General features: G+C 36.3%; 1 protein-coding gene across 1 annotated transcript in view; it reads right to left on the bottom strand.

Annotated features, from left to right (window-relative positions):
* LOC125237769 (solute carrier family 2, facilitated glucose transporter member 8-like) overlaps positions 1-16,952 on the bottom strand; it is a 97,505-nt gene extending 80,553 nt beyond the window's left edge. Inside the window, exons 1-2 of the mRNA XM_048144946.1 lie at positions 16,608-16,952; positions 1,406-1,528 (exon numbers count right to left, since the gene is read on the bottom strand). Coding sequence (XP_048000903.1) covers positions 1,406-1,484 — 79 coding nt within the window. The 5' untranslated portion in view covers positions 1,485-1,528; positions 16,608-16,952. The remainder of the gene's footprint in view (positions 1-1,405; positions 1,529-16,607) is intronic.
* Between the last annotated feature and the right edge of the window lie 1,179 nt (positions 16,953-18,131).

The following is an 18,131-nucleotide window of genomic DNA, read 5'->3' as shown; positions in this document are numbered from 1 at the left end:
AATGGTTGGATGGTTTGGAAACCTTATTACTATCATGATAGTTACTTTTTCTACTCCCGAACTGTTATTCGTCATTTACAGGGTCGTGCATAGATCTTTAAAACCCTACATAAAGGTCTATTCCCCAAAGCCAGCGTCCGCCGGCTTTCCGCGCATGCGCGCAGTATCGAAAAAATTGAAAACGCATTGTTTGGCTCTGTAACCATGGCAACGCCTTATAACGACACTGCGCGAGTGCGCGGAAAGGCTGGGCAGCCGAGCTGACAGTGCAAACCTTTGCGTCAAAATACAGGAAGCAGTGTGAATTTCACGAAAGTTATTCAAGAAAACTATTAAAAACTAAGTGCATGGTCGTAGAAAAAGTATTGTATGCAACGGTGTTTAACTGAGTCAAAAAATACTCGTGGCGTCTCAATAACAATTTTCGGCTTCGCCTCAAATTGTTACCCACGCCACTCGTCTTTTTTGACCTCCTTTAAACGCCTGTTGCATAAAATACTATTTCAACTACACTGAGACTTTAGCACGTGCTGTGGAAACGGGAGCTAGCCGCTGTGAATAATAGAAACAAAGGCTTTTGTTTAACAGATTACGGCAAAAGCCAAAAACCATCTCAAAAAATTCATACTATACATGTAAGTAGGTGCTTTGTGAACCACTGCGCTAGATCTTAGGCGGTTGTTTGGTCACCACTGACAACAACATCGTGGTTATGAAAGTAAGAAAGCAATGGGCATTGTCACAACTCCATAATTACATAACTGACAATTGTATTACGCTCGCAATACACGTGGCGTGGTTTGTTACATTTGTACCGCGTATAAATAAGGGCCAATTCATAAATCACGTGAGGTTTCACTTTTGACCCTGGTGATGTTTGCACAGAGACAGACAGACAAACAGACAGACTGACAGACAGACAGACAGACACGTCAAACTTATAACACCCCGTCGTTTTTGCGTCGGGGGTTAAAAACGAACAATATCAAATTACCTACAGTCACTGGCATAAAGAAGTGATGATTTCTGTACCTTGTCGCTTTAATTAATTGTTTGACAACGTATGACATTTCAAACAAGACTAATACGACAAGGTACAGAAATCATCACTTATACCGCTGAGACCGTTTAGTTTTTTTGGCTGATTGTTACCAATTTTGAATACCACACCTTTTCTTGCGTCGTAACCAATAAGGCCGTTTTTGAACATTTTTGATGGGCTCTAGGGTCTTTAAAAATAAGAATATCAAAAAAATCAAAACGGTCCGACACAGAAAAAAAAATCTGTGTTGAAAAAATCAGTGCTCTATCTTCAAAAACCAGGGAGGAAATAGTCGAGAGCGTTTGTATGGAGAATTGACCCCTCCTGTGCCGTCTTAATACAGAGGTTTACAAATGATCTTACCCATGACAGCCATGAACAGCTGGTTGAGGAGTCCGCCATCTTGGAGCCGCGCTAGCCAGCGCGGCATTACGGCAAGCATGGCGCTTACTTCGGGTTCCGTTCGCTCTCAATGGCACATCGTACCTGGAATAATAATATTATTAGTTTGGTTGCATGTTGAGGAAATAATAAGTAGCTTCTTCTTCTTATGGACTAAGAGCCCAGACCTTCCTCATTTTCTCAAGGATGAAACTTTGGGATAATGTAGAGTTCGTATCGACGTTTAATATTGTCTGCACCTAGTTCGGCCCGTCGTCGGCCATTTTTTTTGCTATGTTTTTTTTTAACACTGGCTTTCCTAAAAGACGTAAGGATTTGATAATCATCAATTCCTGACCATTTCCGTCGGCCGACGATGCCGACAATGCCGTAACTGCTGGCCGAAGAGCTGGCGACTTTCTCACACAACGCATTGCGATACAGCGAAGAAATGTCGCAAGCATCCTATTTTAGGTATAGGCTAGCGAATAAGTTTTATGTAGATATGCACTGATAGCATGGTCGCGCGATAAACGATAAAACATCGGGCCGGCCAGATGTTATATCATTTATCTGATGTTTAGATAAAGATAAAGATAAGATAAAAATCATTTATTGTATAAACCATTCTACACCATTTATCGCGCGATCATGCTTACCTGCGAATAAACCTAAGTATAACTTCTCATTTCCATGACAACAATAGGATACCTCGATTATGTCACAGCTATCATGAAGAGTGCCAAGTATAGCTTGATACCTACATTCCTTATATTTGTTTACGATATAAGCTCTATATTAATCTGGTTACTGTCACTAATTGATTTGAATCGATTGTATAAGATTAGCGCAATATTTGTATTCAGTTTGCGTATATTTAGGCGGCAGGTGTATACAGGGTGATTCATGAGTCGTGAGCAGGAGTGAACAGGGTACTGGGGAGGGTCACACTGAGCAACTTTCATAATGGGGCAACACTAAATTGTGATATATTTTTTTTCTTAACTATGACTTAATTGATAGTTAATCATCAATTAAGTCATAATTAGAACGTAATTGATAATAAGCTATCAATTAAGTACTTATCAATTAAGTCATAGTTAAGAAAAATAATCACAATTCAGTGTTGCCCCATTATGAAAGTTGCTCAGCGTGACCCTCCCCAGTACCCTGTTCGTTCACTCCTGCTCACGACTCATGAATCACCCTGTATATGGAGTGGTTTATTTATTAGGTTTATAGTCAATGCATATTAATGTCTGGATTTCAAATCGGATTATATCTCTCCTCGTCAATCAAATCAATAGCTATATTTTCTAACGAGAGCTAGCGAAACGCAATACTTACATTTCGACTTTTTTTCGGTTGCCTAGGTGGCGGGACGGGACCCACGAAAGTATCAGGAAAGGGATTAGTAAATTTGTTCTAACAATTTAAATGGAATAAGGCACAGACTGAAAAAAAGAGCATACTTAAATTAAAAAGTGGCAACATCGTCGTTTCGTCTTTTTCAAATCAATTTGTGTGAGAAAACGGGGCGGCACTGGATGTTCCCACTATTGAATTTCTACTATTTTGTCTGGCTGTAAGTGCGTTTTCACATTATCTGATCCGATATCGGATGTCGGAAAGATTTCAAAGGCAAAAATCAAAGATGGCGGCTTAAATGTATGGGATATCGTTCCTACATCCGATATCGGATCGGATAATGTGAAAACGCACTAAAAGTGTTATTGAGGGCAATAATAGTACATTGTGCAACAAGGGGAGGAAGTTGAATAATACTCAAGCGCGGATCCAGCTTCGTGCCCAGGGGGGGGTCACGTGGTAAAGGCCCAGGCCCCGGAGGGGGGTCACGTGGTCTATTTGTATGGCCAACCTAGGCTCCAGGGGGGGGTCATGACCCCCATGACCCCCCCCCTGGATCCGCGCATGATAATACTAACGAGAGTAAGTTAAATCGCGACGGCTTGCCGGAGCGATTTAAAGACTCGAGTTAGTAATATTCATACTCCCGAGTTACACACAATGTTTTTCATCACACTCGCAATGTAAAAAATATGTAAATAGATGTAAAAAAGTTAAGTATGGTACAAGAAATTTCATTATTCCCTTGGGAGAACGATTTTTCTATAACTCACGCTCCGCCTGCATACAATAGCACATTTAAAGTGCGGGTGTGATGAAAAGAATTATATCATGCAAAGAGTACGACTCGTGTCTGTCACGTTTTTGCGAGAATCATTCATTATTTACTGATAGATTGACAGTTATCATCTTAATTCCTAGACGACAATGCAAAAGATAGTGATCTAAAGTAAGATAGATATAACGATATATCACTTACCTGTATAATTATTACTGTTTAGTCTAAACTATTATGCAATATTATGGGTAATGTACCCATATTGACGTCAAAGCAAATCATCTGTTTAAGAACATTAAAATCAATTGCATATCGTAAGTAATGGCTATATGTCAGAATCGATTTGTCACATCTAACTACTATGTAAGACGAATATAATTACGAGTATGCCCTGTTTACATTGTGTTCCACTAGACTGGATCATGTCAATTTATGAAATTATGCAAAAACAACAATAATTATGCGTTCATTGATAATCTCCATACAAACGCTCTCGATTATTTCCTTCCTGGTTTTTGAAGATAGAGCAATGTTTTTTTACAGATCATTATTATTTTTATCTGTGTCGGACCGTCTTTATTTTTTTGATATTCTTATTTTTAAAGACTAGATCCCATCAAAAATTTCCAAAAACGGCCTTATTGATTATGACGCAAAAAAAGGTGTGGTATTCAAAATTGGTAACAAATAGCCAAAAAAACTAAACGATCTGACACAGATTATTTTATTATTATTAAGATTCTCAAATTTCGTTACGATTGATTAAGTTTTGAAAGAGGAAACAGTCGAGAGCGGAACCTCGATTTTAAAGATTTTGTGCAATATCTTTTAACTGAGTTGTTCTGAATGGTTAATTTTATTTCGATAAATTAGTTAATATTAACACTAGTATATTTAACTAAAATTCAAAAATTAGAAGCGGGCTCCTTTCTATTTTAGCCTATTCGCTTCTGTAGCGTCTTAACTATCTATTATCTACACTATTCCAGTAGAGTTGGATGGAATGAGATGAAATCAATAAGTATATCCTTATCCAGCATCAATCCAGTCACCGGACTGGCTAAAATAAGTTTACAAGGTGCAGAAAAAAGTAGTGATCTAGGACTAGTAAACAGTAGGGATTCAGTGCACAGAGTTTAGCCGCCGCGTGAACTCGTATATGCCTGAAGAGGGGTCTCCAAAATTGGCCCGAAACATGTCGCAGCAGTAGCGATATAACAACGTGAGTAGAACCGTGGTTTTATTAAATAGAAGGGATCTGTTTCGGTAAATAATTTCGGATTTAAATCCATTGTTGTTAGTTAGGTAGTAGGTAGGTACTTGTACTTACTTACTTACATATATAGTTTAAGCAGTTATTAAATTAAGATTTTTTAAATATTTGATCACCGAATACATAGTACAAATTTGACTCGAATTATCTTTGTCCTCTGAATGGAGAGTTGACTGACTTAAATGACCTGTCCAACGCAACTACGCAGACTGGAAAGCTAAAGGAGTAAATCTAAACGGGGCATCGTGTGAGATAAGATGTATAAGTTCCGAGGCGGGTATTAAAAGATTATCTCAAATAGGTCAATTACAGCAATGTCATCGATGAACATGAATATTGCATGCCGTCGGTTGTATAACATGCATGCATTAGTTTATATTGTGAGATTAGTTTGTTAAAACAAGTCGTTTTACCGCTTAATTAATTTATAATAAGATAATTTTCAGTCGCTATGCTAACAGATTTTGTATAAATATTAAAAATGGCGATAGGTACCTACTCCAACAATGTGTGTGTGGTACTTTGATTTGATGGCACAAGCATGACAAGCATATATGTATGTATACTTATCTAAGTATAATAAACAGCTTCATTATTAGGTAATTTGATAAATATAATTTTTCGATACCGATTTAAGGGTGCTTTCAAGAAAAACGTCAACTTAATGTAAAATTGATAGTTTTAGTCGGTGCATTACTACATTTTCCGGCATCCAATTAGGGCATTTTAGCATCTTAATTATTGTACGACCGGATTTTTGAAAACTAACTCACTAAATTCATTATGAATTTTTCTCTCATGATTGTTTAGGAAAACCCGGGTAAAGCACTGGATGCCTGGATCAGTCGATCTTATTTATAAAATTTGGACAGTTATGGACACTGAAACTGGTAAAATATTACGTATTGTACCTACTACAATCTTCTCAAACTACATTTTTTGTTATAAGGTTTTGGAATAAATAAAGTAAATGAGGGTAAGAAGAATTCATACTATATTTTTCCAGAAATTACCTAAATTTAAGTAAATGAACATTTCGTTATTAAACTTCTTTCGGTAAGAGCCAAAGACACAACAATAGCAGTCAACGTCATTGCGTCTCAAAAAGACAACAACAGTCTGCTCACAACAATCCGTGCATCAATTGATTTAGAGTCTCGCTTATAAGCGGTCAATCGAAGGGTATCATGCGATAAACAAACGATGGGAGCCGGAACGCGGCGGTCACGGCTGGTAAAGACGTAGCCATTGCTTTGTTCCCCATCGAATTTGTAACTATGACTTGCTATGACTAAGTATGTTGACTGAGCTTATATGTATATGTACTACTAATTTCGCCAACAAACTGTCCACAGTTTGGCGAAAATATTTGTGTATCTGTAGCACTTAAGGTTTCTTTTGTTATAAATAAATAAATACATTTTTTATTTATTTTTATAAATATTTTACTACCTATTTACATAATTTTCGTCAAATATTGTTTACAGATTGAACTAGTGACCGGCTTTGGAGCATACCTCGAAGGCAGTGGTTCCAATAAAAAGGAAAGTTGGTCCGGAAGCAAACACATTATTTTTATATTTTATATTGATTCCATACTTACACAACAATGTGTATTTTTATGAATAAACGCCAAAACATTTCTGTGTGTAAGACAACTCAACTAAATGCGTTTTCACATTATCCGATCTGGCCCCGTAGCCGAATGGCATTTCTCCGACGCCAAACGAAAGCGATACGCCGCTGGCTCTGTCGCGCCAATACGCAAGCGCGATAGAGATAGATATCTACTAGCGCTTCGTTTCGTGAGCGTTTCGTGAGCGATTGTGCCATTCGGCTAGCCACCCTGATATCAGATGTAGGAACGATATCCTATACTACATTACAGGCACCATCTTGGATTTTTTCCTTTGAAATCCTTCCGACATCCGATATCGGATTGGATAATGTAAAAACGGACTAAAGCACTCCAAACTCTACCAACAAAACTGTTCAAGTAAATAAGTTCAGGGACTTTTTGATTATTATTTACTTTATTTGACAACTTAAATGAAGGCTAGATTATTCTTATACTATTTGTCTTATAATTCAAGTAAAAACATAAACAAAGATGTAAAGTTCTGCTGGCCATCGGGTGCATACTCTTTGTATGAAACTGTTCTATGTATTCAAATCAAATTCAAATGTAATTTGAATGTTTTGACAGACTTCAATAAAAATAGTATACAAGAGGAATATTTGTTTCATTGGGTTAAGTGCATTGGTACCAAAGAGGATCGAGTATTATAGAGAGTTATTGTCAAAGTAAAATGTGTAATCAATCACAGTGCATAGACTGCCATCTCTCGACACAAGCTTAAAACTTTTGAACCTCAGTTTTGACAATTTGGCCCATATTCTTAGCTTGATATGTTTTAAAATGTCAAATATTAATATTAGCGCCATCTAGCCGAGCGTACCCCAAAGGTGTATCGCCATCTAGCTCACCGTACCTTTTTCTGTATGGTTTTGGGGTACGGTTTTTTCTTAGACTTTATCGGTCTTTACGAAGTTATATAGGTCTTTGTTGGTACCCACGCTCACCTTTGCTATTACATATACGTACAGTCAACCAATGAGGAGGCATACTGACATTCATCCCGCCAGGCGGCGCCTATGCAAGTGCCCAGGCATGTCACTGTCATTCATATATGTGAGAGAAAAAATATTATCTTCTCGCTCTTACACTGAGAGAAAATACAACCAGTTTTCATGTTCGTTCAACAAGTTTTTTGGTTAAAATAGCGCCTACGTGCTCTTTGGTTCAAACAACAAGCTACTTGTCATTTGAATCGGCAATATATTTGAATCAACAAGTCGATTTTATAAAAACAACCTGACACATATTGTTTTAAATATACGTTTGGCTGATTCAAACGGATAAACCGCAACAAGTCGAACTTGTTAAATTCACAATGCAAATTTCTCTCAGTGTACGTATGAAATTCTTTATCTGTGCAATGGACTAATAGGATGGCACGATCTGTCACAACCTTTGAGTGTGCCTCTTCATTTGAATCCCTGGTCGGTGTAGAACCTAGTAGGAGGTAGGGCATAGCGAATGATATTCCGCTTTGTGTGGTAGGGCACAGCACAGCGGATATCGTCTCGCTCGAATCTAGAGCAGAGCCCAACTGGGGAAGTAGGTACGCCTTACAGAAGACCGCAGCCAAATAGCACTAGACCCTACTCATAGTGTTGTGTTCCTGCCGGTGAGTAAGGCTGCCAGAGCTCAACGAGGGTGCGGTGTGCTGATGACGGGAGGACTTACGGAACTAACTTGTTCCGTCTATTGTCCTTTGAGTCGTCGGCAACCCGAACCCTCCTTGGAACTTGTACACTCCTTTTTGCTGTATACTTAACACAGCAAAAGGGAGTGTACAAGTTTCTAATGGGGTGGCAACGCGCATGTGACACTGTTTGAGTTGCAGGCGTCCACAGGTTACGGTGACCGCTTTACATCAGGCGGACCGTATACTTGTTTGCCACCGACGTAGTATAAAAAAAAAGAACCTATTCATAGACAACGTCAAAAGTGACTTCTATGGCCAATAATGCACAGTGTCAATAAGATAGGGTTCTATTTTATAGAGTGGTTTGTGATTCAAATCTGTTGACCGTACCTAACCGTTAAGTTACAATATCTACCTATAACATACGAATAAACATTGCAGTTTTCTAAATCTATATTATATCCATACTAATATTATAAATGGGAAAGTGTGTGTGTCTGTTTGTTTGTCCGTCTTTCACAGCAAAATGGAGCGACGAATTGAAGTGATTTTTTAAGAGGAGATAGTTGAAGGATTGGAAAGTGACATAGGCTACTTTTTATCTCTTTCTAACGCGAGCGAAGTCGCGGGTAAAAGCTAGTATTTAATATCTCTAAAACCAAGATGTTATGGATTTGCCACGAGAAGGAAAAAGAAAGCTTGTGGCATTGGTAAACAAATAAATCCTTTTATTTTATCCGTTTTACCCATGATTATGGTCGGACATTCCATAACATAGATCATTTACCTTATAATTAGACGAACCACGTAAACCAACTTCAACTTACTGATACTCCCATACTAAATAACTATGAACACATACAACTTGACATATACAAGTACAAATATTAGCGGTTATAACTTCGAAGTCATATTTGAATTGACATGAACTGTTTTTGCCCTATTATGGAGGCTGCAAGTCCTTATACACTACGGAGTCTGTTTATAAAGTGGTCTATGTTCCACAAGAAACGTTAATTGTAGCAAACTTGGATATATAACTTGTTTCTAAGCACCATAGACCACATTCCAAAGATTCCGTATTAATCGTATTATCTAACGTTTTTTTTATTTCGATTGTGATTCGCGATTAGTAAATACTAGCCTTAAAATTAAACGCCTTTTTTGCGTTGTACCTACTTTCCTCGCTCTAGTGAGGGGAAAAATTTTGTGTTACACACGGGTGCAAATAAATGTATTTTACTTCTCGTGTGTTGAAAAACTCGCCAAGTACAGGACTCTTTAGTTGAACGTTGAGCGTTCGAGAACATAAACCCGAACTTGGCGAGTTTTCTATTCAAACACATATAAAACAATATAAAGTTAACTCTAGTTTGTATTAATATAACCGATTTTCCTTATACATTGGGTCGATAGAGGATACTACACGGATCAGGTGCCGTAGTAGCCGAATGGCATTTCTGCGACGCGAAACGAAAACGAAACGCCGCGAAAGGTAGTCTGGCTCTGTCGCGCCAATACTCACTAGCGATAGACATAGATATCTACGAGCGTTTCGTTTCATGAGCATTTTGTGAGCGTTTGTGCCATTCGGCTACGCACCCTGACGTAGTACGAAAAGCTTTTACTTCGTTATTTGCCGGAAATGTTTGTATTTGTCATGCTAGTTCAGACAGTGTCAGTACGTTTGTACTGAGACTGACTGAAACCGTATGACACGTTCGTATATTTCCATAAAAATGCGAAGGAAATTCTTTTGCATAAGTACAAAATCCCTCCAATGAAAATGTAAGCCCTCTATAATTCTGTAAAAAAGTAGCCAAGTCTCGATGGAGCTGCTTGTTTATCTCTAAAAAGTAATGAAATCTAGACAAAGTCTTGCCAAGTCTACGGTTCCTTACTGCGATTTCTTTATTATTATAGTTAATGTTGTGTGACTTGACCGTTGAAGGGTAGCGGTTCTGGCGACAGATTGGTGCAATGGTATCATGGAGTGCCTGGTTTTGTACCCTTGTGTACCCTTCAACGGCCAAGCCACATTATACGGAGTATCAAGGTAAGTGATCTGAGGGCACTAATGCTAATCGCTTCTAGAGAACAGGCCTAGTGTCTCAGTGCGGTGCCCTTGTGGGGTTCCGCAATAATGTACATAAATACAAGGGTTTTAGAAGGTACCAAGGCTTAGGTACGAAGCTTGAATTTTCCAGCCGCTTTTTGGGAAGAGGAAACGCGATTTATTCGGAATTTATTTACATTTACGTATGATATAGACTTATAGAGTATAGAGACGGTAAGCCAAATCTTAGAGCAAAATAATGGCGCTAACGTTGAAAAATGTAGAGCTGACCAGTCAATTGTCTTCATAAAACGCGTGGCTTCCTAAGCCAGAACACTTAATTACAAATTGATTAAAATGTAGGTTTAATTCCCACAGAAAATTTGAATTTCGTGCATTTTTTGGAGCCAAGATAATTTTTAATAAAATGCAACAAATCTGTTGATATAAGGACCTTATTACTTAAAAACCTTCGCCACTTAATATGTGTAATTTTATTATGCTATTTTATATCTTTATTTACATGAACATATTTACATAATTATATAAGAAACTAAGACTAAACTTAAACTTTAAAGCTAGCTAATGTCTAAAATAGGCCCTTGAGGCATTGTATCAAGGATACTGGCGACATTTTCTCGCTGTATCGCAATGCTGATACGTTGTGCGAGGAAGTCGCCAGCTCTTCGGCCACCAGTTACCTCAACCAGACGCTTCGCGATTTCAGTGAACAACTTGTTCGCGCTGGGACCCCATGGACCTAGTTTCTACGCCAAAGGGTACAAAAAGGTATTCTTTGCCAAGACTATGCTTAGTACATTCATGCATCACTAAAATCATATCAATTTCACCGTAAGCATCGTTTGTTATAATTTTTTTTATATAAGTTAGATAATTGAATAATCTTTCTTGTGACATACAAGCTATAAGAATGTTAAAATAATTAGTAATTAAGTGTTGCTTCAATAGTTAATAGTGTACTGAAAAAAGTCAAGTACAGAGGCACTTAGTTACGTGTAACCAAGTGTAATCCATTAGATATTGAATAATTACTAATGTTATGTAATATGCAGTTATTAATTAAATTTAATTAGTCTCGTGTCACTTTACATTCTCTGCGCATTGAACCGTAAATGGCGTGAATATAAATATCGAAATTAAATAGTTGTCCAGTCAAATTATTAAACAACTAGATTTTGCTCGCGTTAGAAAGGGATAAAAAGTAGCCTATGTCACTCTCCATTCCTTCAACCATCTCCACATAAAAAATCACGTCAATTCGTCGCTACGTTTTGCCGTGAAAGAAGGACAAACAAACAGACACACACTTTCCCATTTATAATATTAGTATGGATTATAGTATGGATATTACAGATTAAATAGAAAAAATATGCACCTACACACATGTACTTATTGTTTACGTTATAATTATGTCCATATAAGTAGGTACTAAGTACCTATTGGTAGGTACTAGGTACCTAACTACTCAAGGCAGTCTGATTTTTTTTTTCAATAACTTGAGTGTTCCAAAACTCTAAATAGGCATTCATATTATTTATGAAATAAATTATCACTCTAAAACATGCTTAAATTTAATATTTTAAGCGTTACAAAAAAATAAAGTTTGTTCCATAAGATTATTGTAAAAAATCTGTAAGTTTTGCTATTTTGCACTCAATTCCATTCCATAACTAGGAATGACAAATTGAGAACTTTTCAATAAACGTGTTACATTTTATTATAAACTGCAGGGCAATCATGGTCGCGCGATAAATGATAAAACATCGGGCCGTCCCTATCGCACTTACAAATAGTGCGATAGGGAAAGCCTGATGTTTTATCATTTATCACGCGACCATAATTGTCTGCCTGTTTATTTTAATCCTTCTTCTTTAATTGTCATTACAAACAGTTCAAAGTCCCTCAATTTAGTTCACGAGGGGTCACCATCAGGTTATGATCATCTCGCCATGCGGTTATTGCAAAACCGGTATTTTGTGACACACGTGTGTAAATATAAATGAAATAAGACGATTGCGCAAAATACCATCTTGCAGGTCTGTTTTGGGTGCTACTTATAAGATACTAGCTTTTGCCCGCGGCTTCGCTCGCATTAAATTCGAAAATTGTGGAAAGCTCCATACAAATTTCCACCCCCCTTTGTACGGAAGTGGGGGGTTAGAAAGAGATAAAAAGTAGGCTATGTCACTCTCCATCCCTTCAACTACATCCACTTATAAAATCACGTCATTTCGTTGCTCCGTTCTGCCGTGAAAGACGGACAAACAAACAGACACACACAGTTTCCCATTTGTAATATGTATTAGTATGGATTTATTGATTTCCATTATAGAAGGTTCTTTCATGTTCCAACAGGTTCCTTTCGAACTACGGAAATCTAATAATTACAGTGGGTTGTACATACTTATAAGATACTCACTACCTCATTTAGGTGGATATTTCTAATTATATTTCCCTTTTTCGGGTCACTTTGTCCACTATCAAGTATGACAAGTATCAAACCACTTTCTTATTTTACTAGAAATCATTAATTCCAAAAGAATGTACTTGAAGATCGTTAATATTGTTATGCTGATCACGACTGAAGTGAACTTATAAACAATAAGTACTTAACGCACTTCAAAATTGAGTACTGACGTCATATCTATTGAAGGATGCAACGTCCTCATATGAATTAACTTTTAAAGTATTTTCGTTGCCATGGTTACATCCTTCCCTTGGACAACATTTATGTGCCCAATTTCATTTTTACAAGCTTTTATTCAACTTGCCTTGTTAGTATGTTAGCTTAGGTCAAACCGTAGAAGCTAAAAACACTTCCCGGTTTCCGATTGAGCTAAAATTTGCACACATATGTAAATCACGTGACAATGCAATATTATGGTATCATCGAGCTGAGCTGATGATGGAGCAGAAAGGTGGTCAATTGGTCATAGGAAATCTGTTATGAAACGTCGTATCAACATCGAGTAAGGGCTTTTTAGAAACGTCTCGGAGAGCAGTAGATGACTGTTGAAAGGAAGGTACAGTCGGCGATAAAAGCTTGTGCCAAAAAAGATTTTTTTGCAAAAAAACTTAGTAGTTATAGTTTACATTCATAAAAGGATTAAAAGGAATCCGGTGTCTCATACATTTGAAGTAAGTCTCAATATCAATATTTTATGAACGATAACAACAGACTTCTTTCGGGATTGACCCCATACTAAAAGTTGTTCAATATGGCCTACATATGCTGAGTATACACCGTGTTTTTTTTTAATTCCGTTAACTTAAAGGGAAGGTTCTTTAGATCAAATACAATTAATTTCTCTAAGAAACTAGCGTCTTAACTCTTACGGTTATCGAGTTATTAATAAAATAAAGATGATTACTAAACACGTGTGTGACAGTCATTCTTAATGTTATTTATTTTGACATGTGCCGTCAATCACCTGACACTAACTTGAATGTTATTTTTAAGGGCCTCTCACGCTAATTAATTCATTTATTATCTAAACACGTGTGTGACAGTCATTCTTAATGTTATTTATTTTGACATGTGCCGTCAATCACCTGACACTAACTTGAATGTTATTTTTAAGGGCCTCTCACGCTAATTAATTCATTTATTATCTTATGAAAATGATGAAAAATGTATTTTTACGAATTTAACTAAAAGTGATATACAGAGTGGTTCCTGATAATGAACCTAACGACGTGTGAAATTTAACAGAAAACAAAAAAAAACACGGTGTAGATATGTACAAAACTTTTACAAAATCACCCTGTTTCTTATCTTAAAGAAATATGAACTCTATATATAGTAGGAAACAGCTTAGTCTTGTTCTTACTCGAGATTAGGTACCTACAACGTGATTTTGTTAAAATAACCATTAGGTAAAAAATGTTACGATATATTAGGTATGATATGACAAAATGTAAATATAATAATCCATACTAATATTATAAATGGGAAAGTGTGTGTGTTTGTTTGTCCGTCTTTCACGGCAAAACGGAGCGACGAATTGACGTGTTTTTTTAAGTGGAGAAAATTGAAGAGATTGAAGAGACATAGACTACTTTGTCTCTTTCTAAAGCGAGCGAAGAAGCGGGAAAAAGCTAGTACTTATATACATATTTAGGTTGAATTGAAAAATTTGAAAACAACAGTCAGTTCTTATTTCACTAAGATATGGTTTTCCTTAAAGAACGCGGGCACGCGGGTGACGCGGGTATCGAATAAAAATAATTATTTTAGTTTAATCATCCGCTAATGGCTAAAGTCATAAAGTAATTATAATTGGAGTAACTAATAGTGTTAGGGTTTAATCTTTTCTTTCGATAATCTAGATATTCAAATAATTTCGAATTTATTCGTTCGGATAGTTTACTATTAACATCCTGAATCCAGCTTTTGTAGTAAATACTTATCAATCACTTTAAACAGATATAATCTGTGGATCATGCTGGATTCAGAGTTCAGACGGGTATTCTTAACACAACAGTCGACCACATACATGCTGAGCAAGTCATAGAAAATCACCAGAAATATAGCACACCACTGTACAAGTGTACATTACACTTATTGACTACACGAAGGCTTTCGACACTATACTACACCCTGCAATCTGCAAAATTACTACGGGATCAACAAGTACACTAGACATAGATAAAAATACTAAAAGAAATAATTATAATAAGTGTACCACCAGAATAAAATTTTAAAACAATTGTCTACCGTTTCCTATTCGAAGGAGGATAAGGCAGGGAGACCCACTGTCCCCGAGATTATTTATAGCAAGGCTGGAGTCAGACTTTGGTTGAAGCGGAGGTCCCGCGGAATAAACATTGCAAAAATAACCTGACTCACCTAAATTAACAAAAAATGTAAAACGAAAAACAGAGTGCCTAACAACTTACGCCTTAATAACTGCAGACCAACTGCAGACTAATATATCTATGTATAAAATAGCAACAAATGTTAAAAAGATTGACAAGTTCTCACGCAACCTAAAGAGTATCTAGTACTTGATTGCTGATCGCTTGAACTAATGAACAATTCTACTTTTTATAGCCGGTTGTGACCTTTACGTCAAACCCATGCCAATCAGGATACTAAAACAAGCTTGCAGTGCAGTTACCGTCAGTTTTAAGAAATGAATAAGCAGGCAATCCATACTAATATTATAAATGGGAAAGTGTGTGTGTCTGTTTGTTTGTCCGTCTTTCACGGCAAAACGGAGCGACGAATTGACGTGATTTTTAAGTGGAGATAGTTGAAGGGATGGAGAGTGACATAGGCTACATTTTGTCTCTTTCTAACGCGAGCGAAGCCGGCAAAAGTTAGTATAACTATAAATTAAACGTGTACCTAAATGGTTGATTATTTATACAAAATCAAATCTCAAATCTCAGTCCAGCTTGTACTATTATAATTATATTCTCTGATGCAGCTGTATTTTCATAATGTACTTAGGTAAAATTTATGTATTTTTTATCCTAAAAATAACTAATACGTTTTTTAAGATGCTTAAAAATAATGGGTAAAATTTTCAGAAATAATCGCTATAAAACTTGAAATATGATTAAGATGATTTATATTGTCCCGATTTTACAAAAAAAAACTTGTAAACTATTTGTATTAAATAAAGGTATTTAGTATTTAGCATTTTGGATATATAATGAAACGTTTTTATTTTAAATTTGTATGAGAAATCATATCAATTTAATTATGTTGTCCTCTGTTTTGTCCAAAATAATAATCAATGTTTTGTTTTTACTTCAAGAAAGATAACTGACTTCCAAGGAACAACAACATGCCTACTAATAATATTTTTTTATGTTCTTGTAATTAATATCCAATTTTTCGTATGACCATTAAAATTATGTTGCAGAAAATTGCTCGAACACGTTTTTCAACCAACTCGTACTCGCAATGGATTGTCCAACTATTAAATAGGAAACATTATTCCATTCGTTTCTGTCATTCTTTTTTATCACATTTCTGTACAGTGAGCTGCAAAAGTGCATGGCGAATTTGGCCATTTTTTGCCAAAGTTGTCCACCCCACTTTTTTGTAACATGGGTATTTTTTACGCGATTCATACTCAGAATCGCTGATAGAAGAAAAAAAATGTCCTAATATTTCCATACATTTTTCAGACCTTCCATTCCCTTACCGCCATACAAAATGTATGAAAAATGGTAACGGAATTGGAAAAAATCTTGGGACACTTTTTTTCTCCTATAAGGATTGAAAGAGCTCGCTATTCTGAGTGGAAACCACATAAAAAAATCCAAATAAAAAAAAAAGTGGGGGGGGGACAACTTTGAAAAAAATGGCCCATTTATAAAATAAGTTATTCATAATATCTCCATGCAATTTCGCAGGTCACTGTACATGTTATTTTATGATATTGTAATAAAAAAAAACTTACTTATCAACAGGTTTCGTCGTATAAGCACAGAATTTAGCGAACTGGTCGATTTGTTATGGTTCCGTTACCGGTTTTTAATGAATAATAAAAACACGAATGCACGGTATAAATTGCACTTTTGATAATTCGTGTCACAATCACTTATCACAGTAATATCACAGTATTTCACTTAATATATTTTCACAAAAAATATTTTTAACTGTTATTAACAGTTTTCAAAAAAAAAAATTACACTTTACTCAATTAACTGAGTAAAAAATGCTTTTTAAATAGCGAAAGAGATCGTTTCTCGAAATGAAGATCGCGCGTTTAATTCGAGTGTGAGACAAACGGTCGTGCGCTTGCGCAGAGCGACGTCCATTCACTGACTGCGCTCGCGCAGATCAAGAAAAAACAGTTCTCGGTAGCGCAACAGCTGTGCGTACGCACTCTTTTGTTCGATGAAAGAATAATAAGTGGTTAACGAATGAAATGTATCAATGTATGTATTATAATGAATATGCGTTGGGATTGGAAGTGATTGATTCACAAATACTGGGAAATTCTGGATTTTTTCATTAGTTTTTCATATTTAGTACGGTGTTCAGTATAGGTGACAGAAAACTATAAAATGTTGGGTTTAAATATTTTGTGCCTTTCCAAGAGGTTAAACATTCAAACGGATACCTAGAATAACGATTTCTATATTTTTGACCGATATACAGCTTCGTCGGGTATGCTTATAATTTAACTGTAAATAAAAATATGTATGATTTTTAATTTACTTCTCTTTCTCAAGTACCTATACTCCCATTACGAATTGAACGGAATAAACGTAAACAAACTGCTGTCACTGTCAAAGTAACACGCGCAGCTCAAGTCGGGGGTTCTCAAAGTAAGGGCCGACGGAAAAACAAATTACTTGTAACCAGTTATTAACGATTACTCTATTACACACTTAAAATCGTGAACAGATCGACCACGATGACTGTTATAGTTATTTGTTATACAAGGGGGCAAAGTTGTATTTTAACGTCGAGTGTGGAATTGGAAAACGAGCAAGTGAAAGGATTCCATAGTTGAACCACGAGCGAAGCGAGTGGTTCGAGAAAAGAATCCTGAACTTACGAGTTTTTTAACACACGAGAAGTTAAATACATTTGCACCCGAGTGTAACACAAAACTTTTCCCCTTACTATAGCGAGGAAACTACAACGCAAAAAATGCGTTTATCACTGCTTCCACTAGTTCCACAGGTGGCAAATCATCTTTATTACTAGATTCACCTACTTTTATCAATTTTAAAGCAGTTAATTTGACTTTATTCAAGGTCAAATTACTTTACCCACTAGTGGATAAAATGCGTTTTTACCCGCTGGTATTAAAGGACAAAACACGTGTTTCCGAGGTAGTGAGGGGAAAAGTATATTATGTTATGAAATCGGTCCAAAATTGACGAAGTTCTCTCATTCAGATACTTACAAAACCAATAATTAAATTTATAACCACCTTATTTTGCACCATCGTATTTGAAATCGGTTTTAA

This window comes from Leguminivora glycinivorella, chromosome 22, assembly GCF_023078275.1.
Source record: "Leguminivora glycinivorella isolate SPB_JAAS2020 chromosome 22, LegGlyc_1.1, whole genome shotgun sequence".
In the NCBI taxonomy this organism is placed as follows: Eukaryota; Metazoa; Arthropoda; class Insecta; order Lepidoptera; family Tortricidae; genus Leguminivora; species Leguminivora glycinivorella.
Note: the sequence above shows the minus strand (reverse complement) of the source record. Positions and strands in the feature narration are given on the sequence as shown.